Source organism: Camponotus floridanus, unplaced genomic scaffold (genome assembly GCF_003227725.1).
Source record: "Camponotus floridanus strain SB8 unplaced genomic scaffold, Cflo_v7.5 scaffold39, whole genome shotgun sequence".
Lineage (NCBI taxonomy): Eukaryota > Metazoa > Arthropoda > Insecta > Hymenoptera > Formicidae > Camponotus > Camponotus floridanus.
The window spans coordinates 887,437-914,170 of NW_020229536.1; the positions used below are offsets into that span (position 1 = coordinate 887,437).

The 26,734-nt window shown below is 29.1% G+C and overlaps 1 protein-coding gene across 2 annotated transcripts; it reads right to left on the bottom strand.

The window, feature by feature from the left end:
* Positions 1 to 3,041: 3,041 nt before the first annotated feature.
* On the bottom strand, positions 3,042 to 26,632 carry LOC105248958 (voltage-dependent calcium channel subunit alpha-2/delta-3). Of its 2 annotated transcripts, XM_025411299.1 has the most exons (24): positions 25,388 to 26,632; positions 24,148 to 24,229; positions 23,773 to 23,883; positions 22,620 to 22,842; positions 20,706 to 20,837; positions 17,192 to 17,797; positions 16,267 to 16,403; positions 16,012 to 16,092; positions 15,816 to 15,896; positions 15,541 to 15,615; positions 15,257 to 15,271; positions 15,006 to 15,113; positions 14,848 to 14,919; positions 13,867 to 14,008; positions 13,521 to 13,742; positions 13,169 to 13,268; positions 12,545 to 12,577; positions 7,471 to 7,575; positions 7,026 to 7,138; positions 6,171 to 6,307; positions 5,910 to 6,082; positions 5,580 to 5,785; positions 4,341 to 4,635; positions 3,042 to 4,122 (listed from the first exon to the last, which is right to left on the bottom strand). In XM_025411299.1, exons 1-24 carry the CDS (start codon positions 25,486 to 25,488, stop codon positions 3,825 to 3,827), a joined length of 3,648 nt encoding a protein of 1,215 aa, XP_025267084.1. In that variant the 5' UTR covers positions 25,489 to 26,632; the 3' UTR covers positions 3,042 to 3,824. The 2 variants fall into 2 exon arrangements, with proteins under 2 accessions (XP_025267084.1, XP_025267085.1); XM_025411300.1 differs by lacking the exon at positions 12,545 to 12,577.
* Positions 26,633 to 26,734: the final 102 nt, after the last annotated feature.

Below are 26,734 nucleotides of genomic sequence, written 5' to 3' on the forward strand. Positions count from 1 at the left end.
TTATTTTAAACATTCGATTTAGCATTATTTATATTTTAAATCATACATATTTTTTATGTTTATTTATAATCTTATAAAGAAAAAAAATATTCAAAATACGAATATATGATAGAATTTGAAGGAGGAAGACTTTTTTTTAAGTGAATCTCATCTATGATAGAGACAACAATCCTGCTGGCATAATGCTTCCATAATTTCAAAGAAAAGAGAGAACTACATTTTTAGAATAAGTAATATCATATTTAATAGAATCGAAAAAATTCATAATTGTTTCAAATAATGTATACCTAGTATGTCTTAAGAAAACAGATATATTTATCGTGAAAGAATAAAAAATAGGGAAGTTGAAAAATAAAGAAAGGTTTAAGATAGCTATCGTACAACTATTAGGTATTCTATCTTTCTCTAAATTTCTCAATTTTTTATATTCTCTTAACATTTCTATTTTCTTACTCTGGAACAACTGTTCCGCTGTAAACTCTTCTCTTGCATTGCTCTCTTAATACACATTTGTTACATTACTATATAATCATATGTAGAATAAAAAAATGAAGATTAAAAAAAATTTAGACTAGAAAGATGTCTCTTAGTATTGACGATTTAAGAATAAAACTTTCACGGAAAATAATTTTCAATTATGATTTCATTTTTCACCAGTTATCATATTCCATTTCGATAAGATTATTTGAATAATATCCTTAAATAAGAAAACCCTTCGTAAACAAACGAAGAAAGATGATTGTAATCAGAAACGTGACTATAAAAGTTTTCATAATTGGGAAAAAGCGTTACCGTTTCTTATGATGCATAGCGATTATGGATCGATTTCAAAAAAAGATTCATAAATCGGAATCTTAAATTAATTTAAATAAATTTAATTTCACACACAATAGGTTTTTAGAAATCACATTAAAAAAAACTTCAGTAAAAGTAAAAATAAAACTCGAAAAAATTACATTTGTTTCGATGATCTTTATATGAAGATTGATAATAATTGAGAAAAAAATTTGTTAATAGAAACCGTTCAAAAAGCTGCTATTCTATATTTAATATAAAAGCAGTTAAATTTTGCTTCATTACAATCAATTATAAATAATAACATTTTGTAATTATTGTTTAATTCAAAACAAAAAGATTTTATATGAAAACATATGAATTTACTACCAAAATGAAATAATTTGCTAACAATAAGTGCATTTTCTTATTACAGCAAAATTGTTATTGCAGAGTAAATATTAATTTGCCATATTATAATAAAATAATTTGCAAGTCACAAAATCACAAAATTACTTTTAGCAAATAAAACTAGTATTTCCGACAATCTTTACCATTCAAATTAAATCTAAGGAAACATTTGCTACAACAGCATGACATATATTATGCCAGTAAGCTTCTTTTTTCCATACAGTATCAATAAACTGTTACTCAAGTTTTTCTCAAGATCGTCGTATTACATGCGGCATTTATTGCTTTTAGAGGGAGGATAAATTTTGACGAGATATATATAAATATATAAGACCTTCTCGCCTAACAAAACTTATAATTGAATATTATAACGTAGATATATGTATGTGTATATATGTGTATATATATGTATATATACATACACATAAAAACATACATATATATGTGTATGCATACAAACATATATGTATATATGTATATATTTATACATACATATATATACCTAGAAGTCTGTCGAGAGTAGATCTTGCCAAGTATTTGCTACAAATTGTTGTCAGTAAAAAGGCTACAAATTTGATACAGAAGTTGTTATAACTGATTAAATCGGTAGACTGGCGGTAGAAATCGAATAGGATTTGTTTACGCACAACCTGATGGCAGATTGGAACTGCAACAGAAACTGAGCAGGATTGGCATTTTCTAATCATGCAAATAGAATAGTAACAGTATCAGATTATTAATGGATTCTGCTCGGTTTCTTTCGTCGACTTGCTTATCAGATTCTATGAGTAGGCTATGAGCTGGCAGATTACTAGGCTAGTATGAACTGATATCAATTTGCGAATAACTTCTGAATAAATCTGTTGCCAATCTGCTGGTATATTGTACGCATTTTACTGAGTACTACATAAACACACATGCATATATATCCAGATAGCCAAATCTGTGAAAAATATATATTACAAATTGTATGTTATGTTGGAAGAACTTCAATAGTCGTCGCATGTCTATTATTTTAATTAATGTCGGCAGAAATATAGTAGAAATTGAGCAGACATTATAACTATATAATAAAAATTGAGCAGACATCATAAATATAGTAGAAATTGAGCAATATCATAACATAAAAGCTATTCGATACGGCAAACTTTGGCTTATATTTTGCTACATATTTGTTATTACAACGTGATGTCGAACAATAGGTCAAATTTTTATTGCATTTCTGTCATATCAGCAAATTATGTTATGAGAAATTGAATTTATTGAAGAAGCCATGCAGCAAAATCTGCTACGAACTCATGGTTTAATTTTTTGTATTAAATTTTTCTATCTGGATATGTATATGTATGTATATATACATACACACGTACGCGCACCCACGCATGCACGCACATACGCACATAAGATATTTTGAAATACACCAACATTTAATAGTTAAAGTGTAGTAAAATAAGTACTTTTAAAACGACAATTCTTGTCTAGAAGTGTCGCGTTTTTCTATTATAAAATAAAAATATATGAGAAGCGTTTTTGAAACAGATATAAGGCTACTAGATTTGCGATGATTAAATTATAATAGATGCTGAAAATTTCAAATTTCTATCACAAAAGGCACTCAATTTGTATTTTCGAATTTAGCGTATTCAAATTATCCATCCATAATTTATATCATATATTTTTCTGTATTTTTCTTGATGTTTTCTGATAAGGAAACTATGTAAAATTTTTCTTTCTCCATAAATATAATTTGTAATTGACACATAAATAAAAACATAGCACTCAGCACGTATCCTTATTTCATTTTCTCATTTTAAATTAATAAAAATTAAATTGAACTTGATATTACAATTTTTTTTATTTCTCTTATTTTTTCACGTAAAGAAAACTGTTTATTATTGGCACCTGATGGCCTGAAATCTCTTTCAAGATACATTTAATTATTTTATTATTTTATGTAACGGAAAAATATTACATTTCTAGACTTGAGAAGTACCGCTTAAAAAATTCTTATTTTATCATTCCTTATTAATCTTTAAGCGTTGTTGGTGTACTTCGAAACATCCTACGTGTATGTGTGTGTCTGTATCGTAGACATATGTAAATAGACCAACAATCATATAATTTTCCTATATCGGAACTGTGAAGTTTATATATCAACAGAGAAACTGCAAAAATCATCTTTAAATATCTTCCTCTCCTCTTTCAATCAATGCTGAATGTAATACTTCGTCAGTATCGCTATTGGTCGCTCTTAAAGAAAAAAAAGATGATAATCAAAGATGATCTCCAACAGTTTTTCTTTAATTTCATTCTATAGATCAAATGATTGGTCTATATGTATATATATCTATAATATATGTGTATATGTGTGTGTGTATGTATGTGTGTACGTGTGCGCGCGTACGTTCATGTGTACATACGTGTATGTGTATTACCACCTTCATGTCGTAATAATCCGCGAATAAATATCTAATACATTATTTTCTTTTCTTTTACTTCTCTCCTTCTTTATAATTGTTTCATAGAAACAATAACACTAAATTCATTTTAAAAAGATAATTTATAAACATGTGTGTATATATGTGTGTGTATATGTATTTGCGCGTGTGTATGCGCAATATTATTTAATGACGATAAAGTCACGCAAGTAACAGCCGCACTATAACGATAGATAAGAGAACTGTAAGACTTAACGACGAGAAACTAACAAGACGGTCGGCGTTGCCACAATATTTAATTTCCATCTCTTCAGGGTGGTAGTTTATACATTTCGGTGGTCTTCGTCGGTACAAGCGTTCTCTCCTTGCCGTGCATGCTCCTGGTTCTGTCAATGCCTCAATAGGTTCAATACTCAATTGTTTACTGCCGCATGGACACAGCGTGTCAACCACCAACAATATTAGATTGGTGTGACGAATCTTTTGAACACTGAACGGTCTACGTGAAACAGAAAAAGAAAAAATATATTTGTTAGATCAGAAATTCCATTTTATCTTTGGGAATAGATGTAAATTGTAATACATTTTTAAACAATAATTTTAAAAGTTCGGGGAGAAATTTACTTTAAAAATTTATTATATTAATAATTACATAATTTTTTTATCATTTCAAAGACATGACACCGCGATTTAGCTTTTGTGTGTGTTATAAATTACCTTTCGCATCCAGTAACGTGACAATTAGTGAGCTTCCCCTTCAAAGGATTGCTCTGCCCGCTGGTATTAAGCCGTTCAGGTTGCAGAATGTAAAGATCTGTTTTCTTCTCGCATGAGCGCAATTTTCGGAAATAATGAGCGGAAGTGGCTCGAGTAGTTGGTGGCGAGGCTGGTGCAATTATCGGAAATCTCATATATATGTTGTTCTCATCCGATGCTCCCTCTTCTGTCGAATCGACAGATGTAAGTGACTCGAGGTCTTGAATTTCACCATCGTCGGAGATCATTAAATCGTCTGGAAAAATAAATACAATTTTTTGAATTAGTAAAAATGATAATGAATTTTCCTTTTCGCTCGCGTTATTTTTCCATTCCGTCATATCTGATCATATAGTAAACGTAAACAAATAATATGAGAAGAAATATTAAAAATAATTTTCTGAAAATAAATAAAGATGCGTGCGATATAAATAGTAGGTTCAAAAATTTTCAAGAATTTATTTATAACACATAAATAATTTTTAGAATTATTTACACCACGTAAAATAGTTCCTTTAAGCAACTAATAAATCAATTTTTGTCAATGATTGTAAAATTTTTGAAAACATTCTTTGAAATTATTTTTTGATAATTTCAGCGTGTTCATCATGTTTCTCGAGCTGTACAAAATCATTATACTCGTCACATTCGTTTTCTTCATTATATTCTTCGTTTCATTATATGTTTCTTAAAATATTTGAAATATTTCTGAAAGAAAATTTTGTAGCAAAAATTTCTTTTTTAGAAATTATATGATTGTTGGTCTATTGACATATGTCTACAATACAGACACACACATACACGCAGGGTGTTTCGAAGTACACCAACAACGCTTAAGGATTAATAAGGAATGATAAAATAAGAAGATCTTGCATGTTAGTCTATAATTGACACTTTTAAATGTGATAAAAGTGTAAGAAATGAATAATTTTCATTTCACTAAAATACACAATATACACGTTCTAAAGATTGCTGTCATAATGATTGTTAGCGTTCTAAAAATTGCTGTCACAATGATTGTGATTAATTTTCAGAAATTGCTAACAATCATTATGACAGCAATCTTTAGAACGTGTATATTGTGTATTTTAGTCCAAATTTCAGAAGCTTTTTTAACCTCTTATATACAAATAAACGAAACTTAAGAATACGTATATATTAAAAATATAGAATTTTACATATAAATTTATGAGATATTACCATCCAACGAATGCATTACATCATTAGCAAATGCTAATGTTGTTCGCCAGAAATCTTGAATATTGAGGCTTAAAATTAGAGTCCAAAGAAAATTGCCAAATGCCGCAGTTGTTTTTATAACAGAATTGGATATAGTTTGCGGCGCTGACGATTGATGAGATTCTTGAGGGCTACAAGTTCCTTGATAATCAATAACAGATACTTTCCTGGAACATCGCATAAATAAGATACATTAATAATAGCGATTAAATATCTTACAAATTTGTCCGATTCTATTTGCATAATTTTCAATTCTCTCTTATTTTAACGCATTTTTATAATACTATATACCTGTATATCCTATCTTGTACTAAGGAATCCATTATTGTCCCATCTATTTCACCGAAAAACTTTCCAGTATGTTCGTGACGTTCGCTTATAATGATAAATCCGTTATTATCTAAAATGTAACAGTCGAGCTCCTCCGACGCGCAATTTTTTTTACATCCTGTCATACCGGTGCACTGCCAAACGAACGCTCGGTATGAATTCGATATGTATCGTGCGTATGTATAATTATGCGTGAAGGATAAAAATCTTGCATCAACTTACCGTAGACGTGATATTGACGAAATGAGTTGCCAAAGACGAATGTTGAAATTGCAAACCCACTACTGCCGCCGGAGCTTTGTGGCTTTTCCCGATATATATCGCGTGAGTGGCGGTGACAAGCGGATCGATTGTTTCAGCTAATAATTCAATAATTAAAGGAATAATTTTAAAAAATAAAAATAATCAAAGATAACTCTTTTATGTATACTTGAAATATTATGCAAAACTCACGTAATAATATTTGCCAATAATCTTGTTAATCATATAATATATAGCTTAATATATAGCTTATTCTAAAATATAGTGCTTATAATATTTTAATTTAATAAAATTATTTTTATCAATCATTGATAAAAATAATTAAAAATAATTGTTATAAACACATAATTTATTACCCAATCCATTTGCATAAAAATAAATGTTATTGATTATGACATTTGTATATCTTTTTCTATTTCTCTACTTTTAATGCTTTTTACAGCTATTATTTTAATTTAATAAAAATTAATATGTAATAACATAATATTTCCAATACGTTATAAAGAATGTTTAATTTCAATATCATACTATTGTAAGTCATCAGATTGATTTTGGATTATTACAATGTGATGATAAAAATATGTAATTCCATTCTAAAAAATATCATTGATTTTAGGACTTTAAAATTTCAAAAAATATGACCATAAGAAAAGTTCTTTGTTCATCGTAATATTTGTCCCTTTTCAAACAAATATTATTTTTCTCTAAGATTTTATGTTATTAAAAATAAGAGAGATATTTAAAATCAAGTTAAGTGAGATATTCTATATACACGTTAGGTCTATTATATATTCAAATAATCTATTACATATTTACCCGCATCAAATGGTACGCTGAAGACGAAGCTTTCTGGCTCTATGGAATGTTGATCCACTGCACGTTTGTACCATGTTGAATCCATGGCTCTTGCATACTTTTCCGCGAATCGCCTGCATTCAGTCGTCAGAAAGACAACCATGTTTAATTAATTAATATCGATTCAATATTAATCACAGTAATACTTGTCGTTTTCCAAACTTTTGTACGAACAATTTAAAATATTGTTTTATTTATGTAATTTTAAGCTATATTTAGACTTCAATTACCATGATTAATCTTATTAATTAATTCGTATACATAAGACATAAAAATCTATAAATTAATTATATTGCTGTCATGTTGCCAATAATAATATATAAAACAATAATTGTCGATGTGACAGCAACTTCATAGACATTTCACTATCTGAGAATATTTTTATTATTATTAAAAATAAGCTCACGGTTCATCAGTGTTGTCATCGTTTTGTTGATGCTCGTGCCATCGTAGAAGTCCACTTCTGGTTGCGATGAAACTTCTAGTGACGCCAAATCTACCCTTGCCTTGACTGCAATTGTACATAAGGAGCTATGTAAATAGTATTCTTGATAAAATAACAAATATGCCACCGATACGCAATTATTTGCATATCCAAAAGCCGAAATATAAGTTAAACTAATTGTTTTAATCGTGGTTTGTGGAACAATTTCCTTTTAATAGCTCACAATGCTGCAGTAAATATTGATAAAAGAAGAACCAACTCCGATGACTTTGATCTTGATATAGTTGTCAAGCTCATCACTTTGAGTAATCCTAAAAAAAGTTTCAGCCATCGCTTGTTGATTAAAAAGTTAACAAACAAAGATTTATGAAAATCAAGATTCGAATGTAGACTTGCATACGCAATAAGAAAATCTAATAATCGGTAGTTTACATGGATATTCCTAAATATATCTACTATATTTAGCCAAACATGCAGATCTTTATATAAATGTTCAAAAATGTTCAAAATTAAAAAATGCATGTATGAGCAAAAAAAAAGTTTCACATGAATTTGCAACATTTTGCACGAAATAAAGTTCACCCCACATTATCTGATGCTTATAAGTATAACAAATCCATGAGCATGAGTTCTACATTAGCTGCATATTTGCATATTTAAATGAATGCATGAGCAAAGGAAGGACGTCATCCATCTTCTTGCATTCTTCCCTAAAAATTCTTTAATATAATTTAAATCCATTTTTAAAATTATATAAACTCATGTATGCATATATGAGTATGTATATTTATTTATTTATTTATTTAGAGAGAGAAAGAGAGAGAGAGAAATTGAATAGAAAATTCAATATTAGATGTAATTTATATAAACATTATTATCTATATCTTCTTTCTTTTTTTCTATATATTGTATATACATACTTTAATTTCAATTAGAAATAGAGATTTAAGTTAGAATTAAGTTAGAATTTTTTCGAGGTAAGGATACAAAAGAAAAGACAAAACCTTGTCTATATATTTAAATGTGCAGCAAATGTAAAATTTATATTATTATATTTAGAGATTTATAACTTTTACACGTGTGTGTGTGTGTGTGTGTGTGTGTGTGTGTGTGTGTGTGTGTGTGTGTGTGTGTGTGTGTGTGTGTGTGTGTGTGTGATATGTAGATAGTGATGATATTCATGTAAACTTTGTTTAATATTAAATTTTTCATTGCGGTTTTTGTTAGAATCTTATTTTACTGGAAACCTTATTTGTTAATAAATTTAATAATAAATAAGAATAAACAGTGAATCATAATTAAAACTTTTTAAGAGTTACTCAGAGTGATAATCCTACAATATATATCCAGTTTGACAATATATGTCAAATTCATCGAATTTGGATCTCTTTTTGCTAATATTTACCCATAGTTCTCGGCTATCTGTTAAAATGAGAGATCAAATACGAGATAAAACAAAAGTTACAAAACCGTCGACATATTCGAGTTATATACGCGATATTTGAGATTCTTTATATTCCTAACAATAAGTAAGAGATTATCAAGTTTGATTTTATATAATTTCTGAATTAAATTAGAGACAATAACATATTTATTACATAAATGCGTGCGAAAAGACGCAACGATATACGTATTTTAGCGTATATTTAATATCATTGTATTAATTATAATATAAATTATATACAGATAATGATAAAATCGAGAAAAATCATTTCTTATTGAAAATTCGACGCATATTAATAAAAAATAAATAATTGGAATGATCATCTCTTCTTGAATATTATATTTTTAAGATTAATATGTCATATAAAAAATGTATTTAATTTCTGGCAATAAATTAACATAAATTTTGTACATGATGATTTTATAATAAATATAATAAGTATAATATATATATAAATATATGTTGCCCTGATTGTAAGTTTATGTCAAAATTTGAAAACAAGAATAATCAAGAATAAAATAAGAATAATTAAAGAATTTAAAAAATGCATTTGTCTCATTTAAAATTCTTAATATCTAGTTGAATAATACTAAATTAATATTAGAAACAAACAATCATGTGAGTTTCTTTTCTTGAGAAATACATTGAAATAAATAAGTTTTTTGAGTATTACCATTTCATGTTCGATAATTTGAATTAGTAAAATATGTCAAACTTCTCTTTCTTTATTTTATTTATTTTGCATTATTTCTTTTATTTATTTTACATCAATAAATGTATGCATAATTTATCTGCATGTATCTATTCTTAAACTTTAAAATAAACTTTAATGACTGATAACTAATTAAGATTTTTTACAGCTATTTATATTAATTTACGAATTAAAAAGTTTTTGGCGTATTTTACTAATCTATATTATCAAATATGAATATTTGTATTTAAAAAAACTTATTTATTTTGATATATAATAATTCACAAGAAAAATAAATTTTTATATAATTCCTCTGATATCATAGTTCAATCAGGATTGCAATTCAATGAGGAAATTCAATTTCAATTCAATTCTAGATGCGCTTAAGTTCTCTTCTATTCATTATCTCTTAATCAGAATGCGCAATTTATATTTGTTATATTTCAGAGACGATCTCTTTGTTTTATTTCGGACTAAATGTGTAAAAAATAAATGAACTGAAAAGAATTGATAAGAATTCATTTGTATGAAATTGAATTTATTGAATGAATTCCTATTAATTTCTTTCGGCTCAGTTATTTTTTTTCACAGCAGAATTTTTCCGAAAATGAGAAGACTATAGTCGACGGCTGCCAAACATTTATTTTAGCTCGTATACTGACCATAGTCAACGATTAAAGATTATTTATCATAGCTATTTAAGTTAGGATTTATAACTTTATCTGCAGAATGTGTGTTTTATATTTTATGAAAATTAAATCTCTCACAATTGACACATACACGCGTGCGGACATATATATGAAATTTTTTTCCTGATATCACTTAATTTTCCACATATTTTATCAGGGTATTAAAGAAATTATATATAATAGAGAGTTTCTCTTTTTTTAAATTGAACCTTAATTTTAGTATATTTTCACATATACTTTTAGAAATATCAATGTTATATCCCATCCATATCATATCGTTAAGTAATAGTGCACATATTTGCAAATACATAGCATATATATATATATATATATATATATATATATATATATGTATGTATATATACATTGCATAGTTTCGCATTCTTTTATTCGGATTGAAATTTTGGCCGTTTGCTTCTTAAAAAATTGAGGAGATTTTATTCCTTCAAAATAATTCCAAAAATAATTTCCACAGGCATAGAAAGCTTTCTCTAACTGGCGTATGAGTTACTTCTTCTGAAGTTCACTAGCTACGAAGAGAAGAAATTTTGTGTTGCGGTAAGAATGTTAGTTTTCCTTTTTCAAAAATTTTCTGGCTTATATAAGACCAAAATCAACGAGGCTCTATTGTATGTACAGAAAATACATTATTAAAAATAAAAAGAAATTAATTCTTCTTGAAATTTATCATCCATCATATTTATCATCCTTTACTAGCTCGAAAAATTTAAATTGTGTTTCACATAAGAAGCATATTAATTTTGTTAGATTAATATTTGATTACATCATTAGTTCTCTATAATTTCTGAAATATTCAAATAAATATAATATATATACGAGAAAAATACATTGATTTTCAATGCAAAGTCTAATCCATATCGGTCGATGCTTTACATGTTTGGAACGAGGTTTATAATTTTATTCAAAAAGTTAAATTTATATGAAATCATATAATTATAAATTTTATTTTAAAAATACCGAATAATGTGAGATGAATTTTATTTTACATGGAAAGAATAAAAAAAAAGAGAGAGAGAGAGAGAGAGATATGCAAATGTAAAGCTTTCTCTACGTTCACATATTATATTTTAATACATATGAATATCTCAAACATTAAATATGAAGCTGCCAATTAAATAAATGTTAATCAGTATCTTGATGTCTATAATGTTATGGCCAAAATTACTGAAGATATGTTTTTTTAACGAAAATTATTATTTTTTTAATATCCTTTATGTACATATATATGTATATAATATACACACGCGTGTGTGTGTATTAAAATAATAATAATAATAATCTCTTTAATATATTAATATTAATATTTAAAAATTGTATGTGTATATATAGCGAGTGTGGCACGTAAAATGTGGCAGATAAATATCTTTAAAGCTATTAAAAATAGAAAAAAATCTTAGCATCAGTAAAGTTAAACTATTTTAGAGATCATACTTTTGAGACATTTATTTTTTTTCTACGATTGTATCAAATAAATTTCAAAATATCTACTTTTTTTTAAATAACACTGTATATGCTTGAATCTATACGACTGTAAATTTGACTGATGAATTTAACTATAAGCACGTCTACATTGAAGAAAAAATAAATATATCCGAAAAGTAACTCTTTTAAAACACTTCAACTTTAGCTATTAATATTTTCTTTTAACTTCAATAGTTTCGGAGATATTAACCTGTCACACGCTTCACTCTATATGTATGTACGTGTGAGTTGAAAAATTATGTATTATACATAATCTATATAAAATATATATTATATAATATAATATATGTATATGAATTTTTTAATTTATATATATTTAACAGATTATAAGTTTTAATTTCTTTGTGTGATTTACTTGTGTTTCTTCATAAACAATCAAGATCATTTCGATTGTACCATCAGTTTTAGTATAGTATAGCTTTTATACATATGTATATATGTATATATGTATACATACACACATATACAAAAGCTATATTACCACCAAACGTACAACTTGATATATTTTTTATGCTTATTATACACAAAAATATATTTATTACATCTATAACAAAAATTGCTAAAAACAATTGCATCTTTTATATTTTTATCCATCAGAATAAACACACTTCAACCAATAAACGATCATCAAAAAGTGGTATTACCGTGCATTATTGATATTGAAACGTGTTTAACGTGTTAGACAAATAATTGTGCATAATGGATTACCTGTGCAGTAGAGCCATCAGTATGGCAATAGGGCTAGCGGTGGAGACACACAATAATAAAATGTAATAAAAATATGCAATAAAAGATAATATTGTGAAATGAAATGTTGAACGGTTGCTCAAAGTACATTTCGCATATTACTTCGAGTGATAATTTGTCACATTGATCTCTTTTTATATGTATATATATATATCGGATATATATCAAATAACGTGCGAACAATTTTTATCACCTTTGATATCCTATTGTGTATGTATGTGTACGAAGCTTTTCTTTTATATATATATATGTATATATACAGACTTGATAAAGAGTTCTGAACAATATTCGACGATTGTCAGAAGCTTTATCCATCTAGATGACACTAGAAATATGTTGCATTTTTAAGTTTATTTCTACACCTTGCAAAACAGTTATGCAAACCAGGACGCATCACGGGCTATATAATCAAGGCGCAGTGTGGCAGCTGAATAATTTGCAAAAGTAACCGGCATTATACGGTGCGTGATAATGAACCGCGTGCTTGTGCATTGCTGTGCTCGATCGCAATTTGCAATAGTGATGTGAACGGGTGAGAGTAAGAGACAGACGTGCATTTTTGCTTACTGCTGACGGAGAACTTACTTGTCATTTTCCTCTTTGTGCATTCTTTGTGCTTCTCTCTTATCGAATCCATCTGTTACTAGAGCATCCAAAACTAGGGATTGCACTAGTTTCTTATCGCCTGAAATGTGACAATCAAAATTAATTAAAAATTATTATTCCTATTGATTGACATTACTCATAAAAGCATAAGATAAATTAAAAAAACGAATATATTTGCAATTTATTTAAAATTAATTTTTCTAATTAAAATTAGAAAATGTTTTAATACAAACTATTGTATTATTTCTTGCTTGTTTTAGTTTAACTACATTATTTTCTCAAATCACTTTTAAACATGATTTAAAGATATTAAATTAATATAAACACTTACAATAATAAGCATCTTTATCCGACTTGCTCGCTTGTTTGTGATGCGAGCTAGGACTCCTTGGTCTCAAGGACATCCATTTCCAACCCGGTCTACGCGTTCGTGCTAAAAAGTGCAAGACGCGTTCTTCGGGAGAGGAAAATAATTTATCGGAAGCCGAACTATATTCGCAATAGACCCAATCGGGATGCACTTTCCAGCTGACCCCTTTGAAATATTCTGTTACTACAATAATAATAATAATAATAATAATAAACGTTTTAAAGTCATTTCGGAATATTTTCTTTTTTTACGTTCTATTTCTTCAGATATCGTTCAATAATAATTGAAAGCTTATAATAGCGCTTACCATTTACAATAGCGAGTTTGATTTCGTGCTCGGCACGTAATTCGAACATGCCATATCCTTCTGGCAAAGCTAGGCCTAAAGAAAATGGTGTGCCTTCGATCGGCTTGTAAAAATAGTTGTGCCGTCTGATCGTAACTCTTTTCTGTAAATCAACATATATTGCATAATCAAATAAAAATTTTAATTCTACAATATATATGTATAATCAAATATATATAACCATTTATACAATTGCTTTCCTAATAAATATATGTTTCATAATTATATTACGAAAAGATTACTCATCGATTTGTGTACACTACTTCTTTTATCTTTAAACTATTTCACTGTCGTCAGATTTCACCTATTTCTGTCAGTTCTTAAACAGCATTCAACATGTGACAACGATAAATTTTTGAGTGCAAAGAGAAAAGAAACTCCTTCCCTTGTATTCCCAATCCAGGAAAATTCTAATCTAACCCAAATTATTTTGTATTTTTTAAAAATTAAAATTAGATTTGCATTAAATAAAAATTTTTTTGGAATTGGTAGTGCAAGAAGAAGACTCCGTTGTTCATGTATATATATTTTGCAGTAAAATAAAACAATAAAATATCGTTTTCCACGCGAAGAAAGTTAGAAATTTATTTTTCTTTATGCGTATTTTGCTTTATGATCCACGTTTTAGATGTTGCAAACTTATGTAAAATTATATAACATTATAACACTGAAAGCTAACAATATTGAACATGATATATCAGTATCAAAGTCAAAATCAAAGTCGGTAATATTTATTTATATTACATTTAAGATATATTTTTAAATGTTTAAAAAGTAGAAAAATTTGAAATGATATATCTCAGAAACTGCAAAAGAGTTCACAACAACAAGAGTGATTTAAAGTAATTCAGGACTCTATCCACTATAATACATATAATGAAAATCAAAGTGAATCAAGGTCTCTAATTTTTTCGTAATAATTATTAATCTTTCATATCTTACCATATTGTCATAATGAATTTTGATTGTAAAATCTGTTTCTCCTTCTTTTTGATCGATCATATCACGTCTCAACTGAAAAGAATATGCGATATCACTTATTATTATTCATTATAGTAGCAATAAAATAATTGAAACACACATGTAGACATTAAACTTACATCGAGTAGGAGAGAATTGTTTGGAGGGGTTGAAGGGCCATCATATTCTGCGAGTTCAACTTCCGATAAATCCACACTTATATATGTAGGCTTTAGCGTTTCATCATACTAAAAAAAATATATACATATTTTTTTTCTTCAAAATTTTCAGATATTCGAATGTGTGTGTGAAATATAATTCGATAGCTTTGGAACATATAATAATTTTGTATATACATTATTGTGTATATATTTGACTCTTTCACACTTACTTCTATATTTCCAGGCTGCGCATGAAACATTCATATAATTATAATATCATGATATTATATATTTCTACAAGAAATATACATAAAAAAACAAGTAGGATTTTGTGTAATTACAAGCTTTTGTTATTGAAATCGTGGATAGCTTTGAAAATTTATGCGTCACATGTGTGCAATTTAATGCATGCTAAGATGTGACGAAAGTTAGCTACTACTAATTACAAAATTACAAAATATTTTCAAGATATATAATTTCGATTATCTTTTATTATAATAACATTAATACTTACGAGAGGCCGCAAATCAGGATGATACAGAACTCTGCCATTATTGTCAACAATAAACGAATATCCGTTAACTCCTAACTGTAATTAAAACAGAGCATATTAAGATATTAATAAAATTACAGCAAAAAATTTGTATGAGTAAAGTTAATTATAATCTTCTCTAGTTTTTATTAAATTTTTTTATTTTATTATGTATAAGAAAATGTAAGAAGCTATAATTGTAGAAAGAAAGAATTTTAATGCAATAAAGAGCTAATAAAAAAAAGCATAATCCGTACCTTGTAAGGCGGCACGAGTTTCTGAATCTCCTCAACAGGTACGTCAGTACCAACGATACCCAATAAATTGGCTGTTTTTACCTTTAAAAAAACGATAGAAGAACATGAAGTTCTTTAAGTATACACATTATTTTAGTATAAAACATTGAAGCAACACGCAAGATTAAAACAAGACTTATTATTTTTAGATAATTACCGTATAATTTCGGCGATCTAAAATTGGAGCTGACACGGACGTCATTAGTTGACCGCGATTTTCTCTGCCATACATACTACTCTGAAAATCAATCGTTATTGTTATAGAGTGTCACAGATTATCACGTATATGAGATATTAAGAAAATATTAATATTTTAAAAAATATTTTCCGGAAGGTAAATTAATTAATATGATGATTACATAATAATTTTATTATCTTATTATTGTAATAACGTGAATTTAATTGAATTTACCTTTCCACCTATATAAGCAGGACTCCAGTGAAGAGGATGATCATGCTGATAGAGTACCATAGGCCGTGCTAGAACCTTCACGTACTCGAAGACTTTATCATGGATTTCGTCCACGTTTGTTATTCTTGCATAAAATCCTACGAGGTTATTATTGTAAATATAAGGAATTTACAAAAATTTTATTCCTCAGGCATTAATGAAATATTAAAATTTTATTTTTAATTCCTGTATATGAATTTAAATGTACATACACTCAATTATTTAAAAAAATAGAGTTTGTTTCAATAATAGTAAAAGAATTTATTAAATAATAATAAAAGAATTTATTTTTTAAGTAACAGAATTACTTTATTTTTCCATTCACACTCCTAAAAGAAATACACACATTGTCTTAAATTTATTATTAAAAATTTCACTTTATTGCATTAAAAAATTTGTTATAAAACACTTTAAAAAATTATAGTAAAATAAATATATTAGTCCATTTAAAAAAATTAAATTATCATGAACAATATTTAAAAAAATAATTTAAAAAATTTTCATTTAAGTGATTATATATAAATAAATTTGTTTATAGAAAAATAACTTTTACTCAAAACACTTTTTGATAATGCTATTATAAATAAAAAATATAACTGAGTGTATATATATTTAAACATACTGTACGCAGGTTGTAACTATACAGGATGAGCAATGTTTCCCCAAAGTATAGCCATATATCTTCTACGCCCTGTTATACCTTGTATCCTTTTTTCTAATTTCTTTTAATTCTTTCTTAAATATATTTTAAATAAATATCTTCACACAAAATTAGATTTTTACATTAATATAATTAAACATTGTTAATAATTGTCCATAGCTATAATTGCTATAGTTACAGTTAATTTACAATATATATTTTCAAATTATAAACGAATAACGTTACCCTTATTAGTGCAAGCCGTGTTTCGGAGCTCGGGACTTTTATCACCGCCGATGAGGTAAGTAAAGATGCGGACAGGCATGTGCGGCCAATTATAACGTTTTATCACTTCCACAGGCGGGCCACCAGTATCGCAGGTGATTAACATAATGGCCTGATTGCACTGACTCCCCTGACCGGTCCTGTTATATTTGTGCAAGATCTCAAAGGCAGTGCTGAGCGCGGCTGAGATGTTAGTCGCAGGATCCTCATGTTTCACGGAAGATAATGCTATCTTCATTTCGTGAATATTCTCTGGTGATGCCTGCACCAAACTATCCTTGAAACATTGTACGATTTCCTCAGCATTTTCACCATAACGATATACATTCACGTAATCGTTCGGTCCTAGGGTGTCTAGAATGATTTTCGTCGTGGCTATTGTTAATCGCCGATTTTTATCAGATACATAAGTCGTGCTATCGATCAATACTGCTAAATCTCTCGGGCTATTCGCCGCTCCGATAAACCAATTCAACATCTTAAAATCGTACACATCGCGAACAGCTCGATGATGCGAGGAGGACTTGAACCTTCCGGATGTAGCCTCCATCGGTGGCCAAGATATCGCTGTAATAAAAAAGACAATTATTATTTTCGCGCGGTTTTCAAGACCTATCAAATAAGATTTCAAACATGAAAAATAATCTTCTAGCTCTTGAAAATAAGAACTTTAAAGAAGTTAATATGTTTATAGGATTTTTATTTAAGTCTTGCAAAATAATTCTCTGATTGTAGATTCCTTGATCTTATAGATTTTTATTTAAAAGATAAAATTAAGAAATTTTTAAATTGCAACTTTCTAAAATAAGTTTTTTTTTATTATAAGTACGTTTTGTAACGCTTTCACTCATATGACGAAAAACAGTTACTTTTCCAATGCTAGATTTACAAAATAAATATTAAATACAATAAAAATTAAATAGCTTTAACGTACACATTTTTTTATAACACTTTCATTTTGTATCACTGAAAACTAAATAAAGAATATGTAATGCATGTTTAATAGTTTAATATTTAATACTTTAATATGCATAATATAATCTTGTCAAAACATTGAATATATAAATAGAAAAATTTAAATATATATTTATAATATATTTTAAACATATACACATATATAATTCACAATTTCACAAACAATACTCTAAAAAATGATTTAGAAACTTATCGACTTTTAGATATCTTTTGACCTTTTGTGTTATTTGGATTCATTTATCAGTACGGATTGTCAATTGATTACAATATAAGAGTAAAATTATAAAAAAAAACGTTGTTTAATAAAATTTTTCAGTTCTCAATAAAAATCGATTTTCTTTTCCAAGTATAGAAGAAATTTCTAAGAATTCTAGGTTTTGTATATATTTTTTAAGAGTAAACATCTTGTCTAATTAGATTAATTTCTAATTTTATATTTTTCATTTATTTTATGGACTATATCTACCATATAACATATGTTACATTACATATTACATTTACGAATGAGAAATTATAAATAATCAATGACTTACCAATGACTTAACATTTATGCAATAATATATATAATACCTACATTTAATTTTGATGCATCTATATTACATTAACATTACTGTTTAATAGACATGTTCTATCTTTATGGCATTTTTATCATCATGTTGTGACAGCAAGCTATGCTTAAATTTTGTTGTCGATATTTATATATTTTAACCGCGTTTTTCTCAATAATGCTCAATTTCTACTTCCAAAATGCGCATATATATCAATAAATTACCAACAAATTTACTCAGAAATTGCTAGCAAATTGGCATCAATTGTATCCGCATCTGCTGGTAAGTTTGCTCACAGAATTTAACAGCAGATTGAAGAGGCAAAAACCAAGTAGGATCTGCTAATATAATCTGAGATTAGATTGGCGGTAGAAACTGAGTAGGATCTATGTACACACAATTTGACGGTAGACTGCCAACAAAAACCCAGCAAACTCTTAGCTGTTTAAATGGAGAAGCAAATAAGTATTTATGAAAATTCTTAATATTTGATTCAATTTCAGTAAATACAGTTATAACAATGTTACATAAATATAATGAAACAATATTACAGGTGCATGAACTTCACTAGTGAATAACCGATTGATTGTCATTTTTCTCTCATAAATATAATATATAACATATGTATATCGTTGTTACAACAAACATTTAATTCACTAAATATTAAAAAAATAAAAATTCAACTAAAATATTAAAAATTTAATTAAATATTAAATAAATAATAAAATGTATAAATAACATATGTGTAGAAATAATTAAATTTAATTTATAAGATTCGAGATATAATTATATATAATTATACGTAGGAATCAATATATGTAGAAATCTCTTACTTTATGCTTTAAATAGATAGCAGACAAATAATTATCCATTTATTCTACTGATTTCAATCAGTTTAATATTCTAAATTTCCTGTTGGGATTATACCGGATATTAAAAATTAAACTGATAAAAACAATTATTACAGTTTTGATTTTATATACATTAACACAACTTGCTACAGAATTTGCATGTTCAAGAATATAATATATATACTTAATTTATGACATTTTGATGAAAAATTTTAACAAAAGAAAGATGTGTGCTTTGTGCTACTGCCTCATAAGATCTTCGTTCGTACGTGAATATTTGGTCAAAAAACAAGTATACCATCCATCATATTCGTTAAATTTGTCTGTTTGTTACTTTTTGCTATTCTCAAAAATGAAAATGACATAATAAAAAAAACATTGTACAATGATATTGAAATACAAGACATTGCGAAGAGGATCATTAATTAAAAGATCATCCCAAAGATGAATTTACACAAATTCATTCATGCATTAGTTCAATGTGCTCAGTATTGATACAAAAGAGACATATTTTGATTTTTAGTAAAGTAAACAATGATTTTTTTATTCAAAACATTATTTCTAAAACTGTATGTTGCTCCATTTAAAAAAATTCGATAATCTTAAAATTTTATAATATAACTGTGAAAAATAATTCTAGCTTATCATAAAAAAATATAATAACATAAACAAGATTTTGTTTTTCTTTTAAACAAATTGATTTTGAAGATTGGAATACGCGTGCATTTGATTAGTAATGCGAATCAATTCAACAAATCTTGCTATGTACAATTATTTCTGTTCGTTTATTCATTTATTTGTAAACAAATAAATAAATAAATTGTAAGTAATTAGTTCACATTTTTTAAATTCACTAAACAATTCGATTCTCGAAAACGAATTATATGAGAAAATTTCATTTTACATTTTTGATTTACATTTGCATGAGGAATTATCTTCAGTTTGCTTCTATCTCCCTATTCCTATATATCCAATATATATGTATATTTATATATGTATATATTATATATTTATATATGTTGTATATATATATATATATATATATATATATATATACACACACACACACACACACACACACATATAAATCGTCCTAAATACCTGGAAAACGACGTAGAAATCCTGCCGTCGCTCCGTAATATTGCCATGATAGTGTAGGATCACTTTCATAATTATTAACAAACAAAAGGTCTAAATATTCGCTCCATTGAATGCCCGAAGCAACATCACGGTCTGAAAGCAAACGATTAATTTATGTTAAACATAATTAAGGCAAACTATTTTTTTAATAACTAATCAATTTCTTTTTAAGTTTGAACTATACCAATTAAAAAATTGTAAATATCTATAAGGTAAAGTATTTAGATAAATGTCATTTGAAATAATTACTATACACTATAATGAAATAACTGCTATACATAAGAAAATATAATATGTATGAAAAAAATGAGAAGAAAAATAATAAAAAAACATCTCTTCTTTTTTTATTATTTTTTATATAAATTTAACATAATGTAAAATTATTTTTATTTTTTAATTTTATATTAAAATTACTTTGTGTTTTTTAAATGAAACAATATTTTTATTTTAATGCCACGAAAGCGCAGAAAGAGATGAATTTAACATATTTATTTGAAATGATTTCTATGACTTTCCAATTCAAAGTCACAGAAATGAAAAAATCTAAAGTCACAGAATAAAGAAATTATTAAAATAGATGAGAATCAAGATTTATATTACACTATTATTTATTTTATTTACTTTATGAGTAAATGAAAAGTAGAAATATTATAAAATGTGAGTTAAGGTGAATTATTTAATAAAATTAAATTTTTTAAAGATCACTTCAAATAAGTCTGCTAAATTCTTATCTTTTTCTATGCTTTCATAATATTGAAACAAAAATAAAGTGTTTACAAAAAATTGTGATACAATCTTGAAAAATTCAGAAAAAATTATTTTGCATTATTATAGAGATTCGGTCACTGACACTACATCGCACTAGCGGATATTTAAAGAAGATATGCTACTGCATATTTAAATGGACAAATATTTTCACAATGAAATAATTAATGTATATTTTGCTAAGAAACGACGTATATATCATTATTGAATTTTAATTCTAAAATATTTATATTATCATTTCTTTTATATTTAGATAACTTTATAGCCTTATATATCACAGCCTTTAATATACTAGAATAATGCGGCTTTGACCGAATTCATTATCAGAAAATTTCATTCTATATAAAATGACTTATCTAGAGACATCCTACATATTAAGATCCGTACATATGCAATTTTTTGCGCATATCACGATACATATGCAATCTTTTGCGGATATCCAGAAAAAGATAGGGATGTATGTGGTAGGAGGTCGGACGTGTCTTTACGTCCATTTGGTCAACGAGCGACAGAATCCATCCATGGCAACGGCATTGACGCATATCCTGTGGAGATAGCATTCACACATTTTTCAGCCTAACGAATAATTGCTAGAAAACAATATTCGCAGACTAGAAAAATATGTGAGGCGCAAGTGGCTGGATCGGGAATTAAACCCGAGTCTTTCGCTTTCCGGGCAACTGCTCTAGACTGAGCTATCCAGACCTCACACCTAATGCTGCTTTTTAACACAGTGATATGCGAGCGATGTTGGTATCTCATTCAATGGATGCAATGCCAATTGCCACGGAGGATCCGTGAAAGGTCTCTCGCTGACCAAATAAGTGCCAGTGGAGGTATTCGCGTACATGCTGGCTTCCGACTGGTCTTCCGTATGAAAACGGACCTTGGGGGATGTGATCACTCTACGGCATTGTGCATCGACGAGCACAACGCCGTAGAGTGACCACATCTCCCAAGATCCCTCTAGAATACTAAAATCCTCACTGTATCAAATAGCAGTGGCGGATGGACCCTAATATAGGATCGGGGCAGGCCTCCAGAAAAATTTTTAATTAATTTTAATTATATCGTGATTTTTTAGAACTAGCTGTATAGTGCAATACTTACCACTGTCTTTAACTCCACTTGGTAATAGCACGGCAGACAAACTAACGTTCACTGCTAAATGGTCAAAATGACGATTTACAGTAAGGAACATTTCCTGCGCGCCACCGGAACTCTTTCCATCAGTAACAAAGTTATTAAGCCGATGCGAAGCGTAATATTTAGGCGATACATTCCCTTCTTTTGGCACCGATACTGCAGCTTGCTCGGCACTCTCCACCAATCTCTGTAAACATAACAGATTATGTTATATTTCACAAATGTGCGTTCCATTTTTTGCACGTCTATTTGTGCAACAAATATGTATCAAACTTTTTATCTAAAATTTTGCATAAAAGAGAAAATATAATAAAAAATTTTAGTTTTATTTCACGATGTTTTTTTTCTTACTCTCAAATGTAATCAAAATAATGGATGATGAAAAATGACAAAAGAAGAAGAGATTATATATTTATATGTGCATTAGATTTTTTTAAAGGCATTAAAGGCATTTTGTCTGCAGCTTTATTACATGCATTATTATTTTTTATTATATAATATAATGTAGCGTATTTATAAGTTCATTCATTATCATCAGAATTTGGATGAAACTTTGTATGATGATTAAGTATATACATTATTTAAATATTGATAAGAAGATTCAATCCAAATTTTAATCTTGAAAATTTTTTACTAGCACAAAAATAAAGATATCTCAGAATCGGAGTAAATTTAAGTAAATTTATCAATAATTCACAGTAAATTTATCAATAATTTAGCAGAACAATTATTTTCCCAAATTTTTTAAAATTTTAATATTCAATATAATTCTTAAAAATTCTCTTTTACAAATTGCTTGTACTAGAGTTTGCATATTTCAAAGAGAACAACGAAGAATGTATTCCATTTTCTCTACTCTAAGGCTATATATATTAATATCTATTCATATTATAAGTTCGCTTCGTTGAATCACGTTTTTATTGAAAATTTCCTCATTTTTAATGATTTATTGAATAGCTCTTTGAATCTTATAGAAGCAGAACATTCAATCTTCACCAATTCTACAACCTTTACAATGTTATGCGCATCTCTAATTTAATATAAAGAATCTAAAAATAATATGCTCTAACGAAAAAATAAGATATTAGCTGAAAAAGATATGTATGTATTGGCGTACCATCACAGCATTCATTTTAAAGTCCATCATATTTTTCACTTCCATGGCCATTTCCCGAACAAGGACGAGACCATCCCTTTTCACGACGTTTGCATCCATTTCATGGTATTTCTAAGTGTGAAATAATAGAAATCGCATAAGAAATGAAGCTATAAAGTTTTTCATTAAAGAAAAATTTGAAAAATTTTTAAATGTAACTTATGTTCTCTGATGTTTTATATAAAAATATATATAAAATATAAAATTTTGGTACACACACAATTGCAATATCTTTGTACAATTTGTTTGATGGATATATATATATATATATATATATATATATATATATAATAATTAAATGTATGTTAAATATTAAATATGTAGATATTATCTTACTCTCTGTATCTCGCTCATTTTAGTTACTTGTTTGCCAAACTCCCATAAATCCACGCCAAACTTTAAAGCCCAGTTTTTCACTCTGTAATAATTATAATAATATTATTATATTTCAAATACATGCATATATTCAGAAAAGATTTGAAATATTTACAAAGGAAAACAAAATAATATGAAATGAGTAATTAATAAAAAATAATTATTTATAATTATAATAAATATATATTTTTATACACTTCTGTTTATTAAAATTATATGACACACATGAAAAAAATTTTCGAAACAAAGAATATGAATCAGTAAGATTTTGTCTTTCATGTAGAATTTATTTTAAATTAATTATAATAAAAAAAGTAAAATAATTAAGAGCATAACAAATTCCTCTTTTCCTCTTTTAATTTCAATAGATATAAACAGTTGTATAATTTACATTGTATCATTTTGCTGTTCTCAGAGAAAAAAATTCTTTTTTCTTAAATATAATATAATAAAAAATAAAAATAAAAATTATTTTATGTCGAATCTTTTTATGTTTGAATTCTTTCTACATATATCTTATTTCCCATTAATTCGTATCTATAGGCAATAGTCGATTAATGCGCTTCCTTATTTCCATCCCCCTCCTTCCATGCCTCCTCTCTATAACGCCTTTTGCATATAATCCTCTTTTTCCATCTCTCTCTATTTCTTCATATTTCTTTTCCTCTCTCTAGAGGACCTAACGTATTTTTCTTTTAGACCTTTCCGTTTATATCCTTTTACCCTCTTTTACCTCTCTCACTTTTCCATCTCATTCTCCCCCTCAATCCTGCATATTCGCTTTTCTTTTAACATTGCTCACATCCTTGACAACGTTTCTCGTCTTCCCTCCCCCATTCCCTTTCCTCTCTCTTTCTCTCTCTTACTCTCTCCACTACTTTTTACTAGCTCTCCTTTCCTCCCTCATGCGCTCCTTTATTTCCCCACCCTGTTACCGCATGCTCGTTCTCGCCTTTGCCCTAGCGCTCCTTCTACTCCCTATCGAGTTTTGCTCGTCGAGCTTTATGCGCCCCATCCGTCCGATCGCTCACACATCCACCGCGCCACCCCCCCCCACTTTTCCCATCATCCCTCTCTGTTCCCTTTTTGTCTTTTAGGCTCTCCTCATGCGTCATCGATGTCCGATGATGCATAAGCCTGCCGGATATTTTTCATACAATTTGTCATTAAAAAATCGCTAAAAGTACAAGAAATTGCTTACTCATTGTGGGGTATGTCCTCCTCCTGCTGGCAACTCGAGCCTATCCACAACAGAAACAGTATCCCAAAGCGTAGTAGCCTGTCGTCAATGCGCAGGAACATTATTTCAACAGTTCTCAACAATTATTTCTCGAATTCCTCTCCCTCCCTCTCTTTCTCTCTCCGTTTCTCGTTGTTCTCGGCGCGTAGCCCGCGTAAACCCCTTTTTCTTCGCGATAATTTCGTGTGATTGGCGATCGATCGTCGAAGCAGGGACCGGGGACCAGCGGCGTACCGGCTCGACGCCCGTCGATTTAATGATCTTCGCGCATCGTCCATAGGTCGGTACCGTGTTCGGATTTCTTCCTCTCGTTCTTCCTCCGGATCAATCTCAAGCGCATCTAGCCTACTACTCACTAATCTCGCGAAACTCGTAATAACTCCCGACCTGTCACTCGCTCGCGCACGTGTGTACAAATATATATATGTACAAGTCGCAAAATCGGATCACACACAGCGATGAAGCCCCGTCTTCATCCCCGATGTTTTTCCATTTTCGCCAATAGTGGTCCACGCTACATGCGCCACGATGACGGCTCCGTCCGTCGATTCGATCATTTCAACGGAGGTAGGCGGAAGGAGGAAGGCGGCGGCGGCGGTGGCGGCAGAGAGCGTTCCGGGCTATGTGTATCGTTCCGGAACGTGTGCGTCCGAAATGTCACTGCCACCTCCGGAGCCGAGCGCGACCACATGATTTCATCGCGCTTAGCGAAGGCGGCATATTCTCCCTTTGCGCCTCCGCTGCCGTTCTCGACGACGACGCGATTTATTCGCACTCGCTCTGTTCCGCCGATTCGCGACGCCGCGTCGTCGCGCGAATTCGGTACTAGTTCACGCCGTAACGCGCAGAGAACTAGAAAGAATGGAATGGATGGGTGGTATACGGCAGGGGGAGAAGGAAAGGGAGCGCGAGGGTGGAAATGGAGAACGAGAGAAGGGTCGAAAGCGGCGGGAAAGGAGATTGGAGCAAGGCTTCGGCCAGAAAGAGAGAGAGAAAGAGAGAGAGAGACGATACGCGCGAGCGGAAGAGGCGAGTGGAGCGCGTGAGCGGCTAAGCGGCTAAGGGGTTGAAATCAAACGATCAAAATCGACGCACGATCCCGCGACACTTCCTCAAGCGAGTCCACCCCGACTTGGCTCGCGCGACATAAAAAATCGCGCAGAAACGCGCGGCGCGGCGTATCACGTCGTGCGTCGTGCTACTATCTCCGCCGCCACCATCAGCTCCCACCCCCGTCATCCCCTACTTCCTAGTAGCTCGGCGCTCGCGCGCGCGCGCACATTACTCTTTATTATGTCTACGATCAAC

What these genes read in the sequence shown, in the direction of transcription:
- LOC105248958 (XM_025411299.1), bottom strand. Translation starts at nt 25,488, where the DNA reads ATGTTCCTGCGCATTGACGACAGGCTACTACGCTTTGGGATACTGTTT. An exon ending in CACAAAGAGGAAAATGACAA is followed by an intron (nt 12,578 to 13,168) that starts GTAAGTTCTCCG and finishes CTCCACCGCTAG; the next exon opens with CCCTATTGCCATACTGATGG. An exon ending in GTACAAGATAGGATATACAG is followed by an intron (nt 5,786 to 5,909) that starts GTATATAGTATT and finishes GCGATGTTCCAG; the next exon opens with GAAAGTATCTGTTATTGATT.